Genomic DNA, 5,563 nt, shown 5'->3' on the forward strand with positions numbered 1-5,563 from the left:
CCTGCATGCACTTTGTTACCAGATGACTAGCTCATTAAGGCAGGTCCCCTAGGGCCCTCTCCTGCACGCCCTTTTTTAGCCTCTTGCTGGTTGGGTTCGTAGTTGAGCAGGAAAGTCGCAGTTCTCTCTCATTTCCTGGGTTTCCTTCTCTGTTGTCTGGTTTGTGACAAGCGTTTGCCTGTTCTGCCAGCTCTGTCAGAGACACCCCAGCATTATAGGCGGTCGTTGTGGGTGGTGGCTGTATCTTCACGGCTTCATTGCCCGTGCAGGTGCCGAGCAGGCCAGTGACTTTGTGACTCTCCCTGTCTTGCAGGAGATGAGGCAGCATGATGTTCAGGAGCTGAACCGAATTCTTTTCAGCGCACTGGAGAGTTCTCTGGTGGGCACCTCTGGTCATGACCTCATTAAGCGCCTCTACCATGGCACCATCGTCAACCACGTCGTGTGCAGGGAGTGTGAGAACATCAGTGAGCGGCAGGTGGGTCCCAGCTGAGGCCCTGGACCTGGGGACACCAGAATGCCCCTGCTGTCAGACGAGTGTCTTTGGGAGGGGCTGGGAAAAGGGTTGTTCCTTGTGGAGGGGGTTCCTGATGGAGGCTTCTGGGAGTTATGCCACTGACTGCCCTTCACCCTGGGATGAGCTGACAAATCATCTCAGCCCTGTTGAATTTCTTGGGAACTATATAGTCTTCTTCAAGGTGGAGGGGATGGTGCACAGGTTCGGAATAGAATTGTGTACACAATACAGAATGTGCCCTGTCAAGGGGCAGCCAGGGATGGGCTGATGGGTGATATGTCTGCTTTGTAGCCCTGGGCTAAGGCACATCAGGAGGGACCTGGGTTCTGATTCCACCTCAGGTGCATACTGGCACAGTGACCCTGGGCCAGTCCCTGCCACCTCTGAGCCTTGACTTCCTCCTCTGTCCAATGAGGAGTTCTTTCCATGCCACCTCTGAGGCCATTTTGGGGCACGTGGGGGGCAAGCTCCTTGCACCCATGTCATTTAGCTCTGGCCCTGCGTGGCTGCTGGCAGTGGGCATCCTGGTCCGGTGCCCCTCACAGACTTTTGTCCTCCTCTGAGTGACAGGAGGACTTCTTGGACTTGACAGTGGCCGTCAAAAACCTGTCTGGCCTCGAGGAAGCCCTCTGGAGCATGTATGTGGAAGAAGAGTTCTTTGATGCCGAGAACCTGTATCACTGTGGGACGTGTGATAAGCTTGTCAGTGCTACCAAGGTGAGGGAGGGAGCCTGCTGTGTGCTGAGGAGGAAAATGAGGCAGGCTGGGGGTGAAGTGACCCGTCCAGGATCACACACGGACTCAGGGCCAGCAGGGCCTGAGAGATTGTTTGGCTGAATCAAGGAAACAGGTCTTGTTTGGGAAATGGGTTTTTGGTTTCTTCTGCTTTCATTGGCATAGGAGGCTTCCTTTGTCTGCCCCTCTGCACCTCCTCTCTGCAGGTCCATCCAGGGTTGTCCTGGGAAGACGGGTTGTCTGCAGGTGCCCGCAACGTCCTTAGCTCTCTCACATGGGGCCTGGGCTCCTCAAAGGAGAGTCTGCTGGGGGTCAGCCCCACTGACCCCCCCTAAGGCTCCCCTTCCCTCCTAACACCCAGCTAGATTTGAGTCCATGGCCTCTGCTCTGGGCCCCACCTGTCTCTTCTGAACAGTGGGAAGGGTGGGACCATATGTAGCTCTGGGATTCTCCTCCTGCATGCCCGCAAACCACAGGTGACTGTTGTGTCTAGAGTGACCATGGAGAAGCCACACAGTGAATGCACAGGACTCTTGGGACTGAGTGGGTGGTAGCCCATCTTAGGCCACGGTGTGGACAGGGCACAGTGGCGGCTGCCCTGCGGTCCTGTATCCCCTAAAGGAACAAGGGCAGAGGCTCAAGGGGGAGGCAGAGGGAGCCGGTGGATGGAAAGATGCATAGAGGCTCTCGTGGGGTCCCTTGGTGTCAGTCGCGTGTCCTTGCGCCATGAGCGTGTGGGCGTGTGTGCAGACCGCCACTCCCGCCTGTCCTCACAACGCTGGTCTTGTCTCCACAGTCGGCCCGGCTGCGGAAGCTGCCTCCTTTTCTGACGATTTCGTTGCTGAGATTTAATTTTGACTTTGCCAAGTGTGAGCGCTACAAAGAGACGGGCTGCTACACGTTCCCCCTGCAGATGGACCTGAAGCCCTTCTGTGAGCAGGTTGGCGCCCTCCCATCCCCTCACTGCTCCTCTTGCACATTGGCCCAGTCAGGTGCTGGGCTCACGAGGGAGTCCTGAAGTCTCTGCTTTCAGCTCAGGAAACAGGCCCTCAGCTGTTGCAGAGACACCCCATGGCCCCTTTGACTTGGGGATTTGGGAGGGACCAGGAAGCTTTGCTTAGTGGAGGAAGCTGTGCCTGAGTCCTCGTCCTTCCGATTCTGGATTCTCCAGCCTCCGCCATCTGCATTCTGCCTGTGTCGCTTCTGTGCCTTCACCTCTTCTTGTTCAGCCAAGTTCATTAAAAAAAATACCTTTCACTTGAAACGAAATCTTTCTCTAAACTTCTTGGGCATATGTTTTTTTTCCTTAATAGTATTTTATTTTTTTCCAACGACATGTAAAGATAGTTTTCAACATTCATTTTTGTAAAATTTTGAGTTCCAAATTTTTCTCCCTGCCCAGGGCAGCAAGCAGTTTGATACAGGCTGTACACATACAACCGTGTGAAACGTTTCCACATTAGTCATATTGTGAAAGAAGGATCAGAACAAAAGGGAGCAGCCATGAGAAAAAAGTTAAAAAAAGAAAATAGTGGCTTCAGTCTGCGCTCAGGCTCCAGAGTGCATTCTCTGGGTGTGGATCTTGTGGGATTGCCTTAGATCATCTTGTTGCTGAGAAGCACCGAGTCCGTCAGGGTCAGTCATTGCCCAGCGCCACTGTCGCTGTGCACCATGTTCCCCGCGTTCTGCTCACTTCACTGAGTATCAGTTCAAGTGAGTCTTTCTAGGTTTTTCTGGAATCTGCCTGCTCCTCATGTACCTTCGTGTACCACCGCTTGCTCAGGCATTCCCCAGTTCATGGGCATCCTCTCCATTTCCAGTTTTTGGCCACCACAGAAAGTGCTGCTCTAAGCATTTTTGTACATACGGGCACTTTTCCCTGTTTTTATAACCCCTTGGGAATACAGCCCTAGAAGAGGTATTGCGGGGTCAGAGGGTATGCAGCTTGGAAGCCCTTTGGGCCTAGTTCCGAGCTGTTTTCCAGAATGGTTGGATCAGCTCACAACTCCACCAGCAGTGCCTTGGTGTCCAGTTTTCCCACATCTTCTCCAGCATTTTTCATTTTCCTTTTCTGTCATGTTAGCCAATCTGATAAGTGTGAGGTGGTACCTCGGAGCTGTTTTAATTTTCACTTATGTAGAGCATTTTTTATAGGTAGCTTAAATTTCTTCATCTGGACAGATACTTTGAAAAAATAAAGAGAAAGAAATTGAAGGGCCTGCCTGCCTGGAGGGGAGGGGTGGGGTGGCCTTCCAGGGTCCGAGGTCCATGAATGAAGGCCCCTAATTCAGATCAGGGGCACTTACCCTGAGTGTCCATGGCCTTGTCAGAGTGACATCTTAGTTGGCGCTTATGTGCACTAATGAGATAGCCCTATCTAAAGGCAGTTTACAGTGTGATTCTGGGAAGGAACAGACTCCACCTGACGGCTAAGGGGGGGCCAAGGAGCTGTTCTGGCTCAGGCGGAGGCTGGGTGTATTGGCCACCAAGGCCCCTTGCCATTCTGGAGTAGCCATCACCTCCCAATGAGTCTCACCCCACCTCCTCATGTAACAAAGGAGGAAGTCTGAGAAGGGTGCACATCCTCCCATTGGGGAGCCCCATGAGCTGCGACCTTCAAAGTCTATCATGTGAGGGCCAGGCAGCTGAGCCCCTGATGAGGGGCTCTGAGCTGGGGAAAGGCAAAAGACCTGGGGCGAACATGCAGCTGCCTCCCTCACGCTCCTCCCATGAGCATGGGAGACTTTGCCCCTTGGAGGGGGTGTGAGCGTCTCGTTAGAACTCAGCCTTGTGTAGTTTAGGGCTCATGTTTGGATCGACCTTCTCAGAAAGAATAACTACCTTTGAGACAGTGCTTTGAAGTGTGCAAAGCACTGTACAAATGGGGTCTCTCTTATTTGATCCTCAACAGCCCTGGGGGGTGGGTGCTGTTGTTAACCCTGTTTTACAGCTGAGGCAGACCCAGGTAGTAAGTGTCTGAGGCCGAGTTTCAACCTGGGTCTTCCTGACTCCAGGCCCAGAGCCGTGTGCGTGGTGGTGCTCACTAGTGCCTGAGAAGAGGTATGGGCTGGCCGGCTGCCATCTGGGTCCTATCGAGCTGCTGACAGTCTTGTAATTTGAAGAATATCTTTCCGTGGCCTCCCCCTGTTACGGACCCCTGGGGCTCCACGTTGGCTCCTCTGTGCTCACATTCTGACCAATGACGAGTGACGGGTTATCCCCCTTTTAGGGTGAGTTGGATGACTCAGAGTACGTGTACGACCTCTTCTCTGTTATCATACACAAAGGCGGCTGCTATGGAGGACATTACCATGTGTATATCAAGGATGTGGACCAGCTGGGAAACTGGCAGTTTGAGGTGAGTGTGGACACAGGCCCTGATGGTCTGCGCTCTTTTTTCCAGAGGTCTCCTCGCGTGAGGAGGCAGTGAGTCCTTGTTCTGAGCAGACTGCGTCTGTAGGCAGCTGAGGAGGCAGGCCAGGGTGGTACCTGCAACACCCAAAGGACGACATAACCCTTCATGGTGCATGGTGATCGTCCCTTGAGTGATGAGAAGGAGGAAGGGGCAGGGAGTGGTGCAAGGAGAGCAGAGTGATGGCAAAGGCTGCCCCCAAGGACCAAAAGGCTCCTGTCCAGCCGGAGGCTCCTGGAGGATGTCACACTCTGCTGAGGCAAGGCCGAGCATCCCTTTTCTGCTCTGGCTGGGCTTCTCTTCTCTAGTCCTCACAGGCTGTGTCCTTGTCACTTCCTCCAGGGAGCCTTGGGGCAAACAATGGGGTTGTGCCGAGGGCTGGGTGTGTGATGTGTCATCTCTCACAACTCTCTCCTCCACGCTGCTGCTTGCCATCTCTGAGGGGCTGGTTTTGTCTTTTTGCCATCCCCTTTATTGCCCACACATACTCTCGGGACTCTCTGTTTTATAATTGTATTTTTTATTACATTTTTTTTAGTTCCAAACTGCCTTCCTCCCTACCTTCCCACTTCCCACTAGAGAAGGCTACCATTCGATGCAGATATGTACACACACACACACGTGTGCACACACACATGTGTGTGCACACAGAGACACGCACACACAGGCACATGCACACAGACACACACAGACACACATGCACGCACAGAGACACGCATGCACACAGACGCACACACACAGACACACATGCACAGAGACACAGTACATACACAGACATACGCATGCACGCACACAGACACACACGCGCACACACACAGATACGCACATGCCCACAGACACAGTACATACAGACATACGCACACACGCACACAGACACACATGCGCACACACACAGACAC

At 53.2% G+C, this 5,563-nt stretch overlaps 1 protein-coding gene across 7 annotated transcripts in view; it reads left to right on the forward strand.

Moving 5' to 3' along the window:
- The window catches only part of USP40 (ubiquitin specific peptidase 40), a 411,887-nt gene that overhangs the window by 357,010 nt on the left and 49,314 nt on the right, over positions 1-5,563 (forward strand). For 5 of the 7 annotated variants that reach the window (XM_069103094.1, XM_069103092.1, XM_069103096.1 and 2 more), the window contains 4 exons: positions 314-478; positions 1,088-1,234; positions 2,049-2,192; positions 4,482-4,610. In XM_069103094.1, the coding sequence (XP_068959195.1) occupies positions 314-478; positions 1,088-1,234; positions 2,049-2,192; positions 4,482-4,610 (585 nt within the window). Of the gene's footprint in view, positions 1-313; positions 479-1,062; positions 1,235-2,048; positions 2,193-4,481; positions 4,611-5,563 lie in introns of those variants that run through there. The other 2 variants (XM_069103098.1, XM_069103097.1) reach the window with 2 other exon arrangements.

The sequence above is a fragment of the Petaurus breviceps genome, unplaced genomic scaffold, assembly GCF_028583685.1.
Source record: "Petaurus breviceps papuanus isolate PSGF00001 unplaced genomic scaffold, PetGlider_PUasm1.0 567, whole genome shotgun sequence".
In the NCBI taxonomy this organism is placed as follows: Eukaryota; Metazoa; Chordata; class Mammalia; order Diprotodontia; family Petauridae; genus Petaurus; species Petaurus breviceps.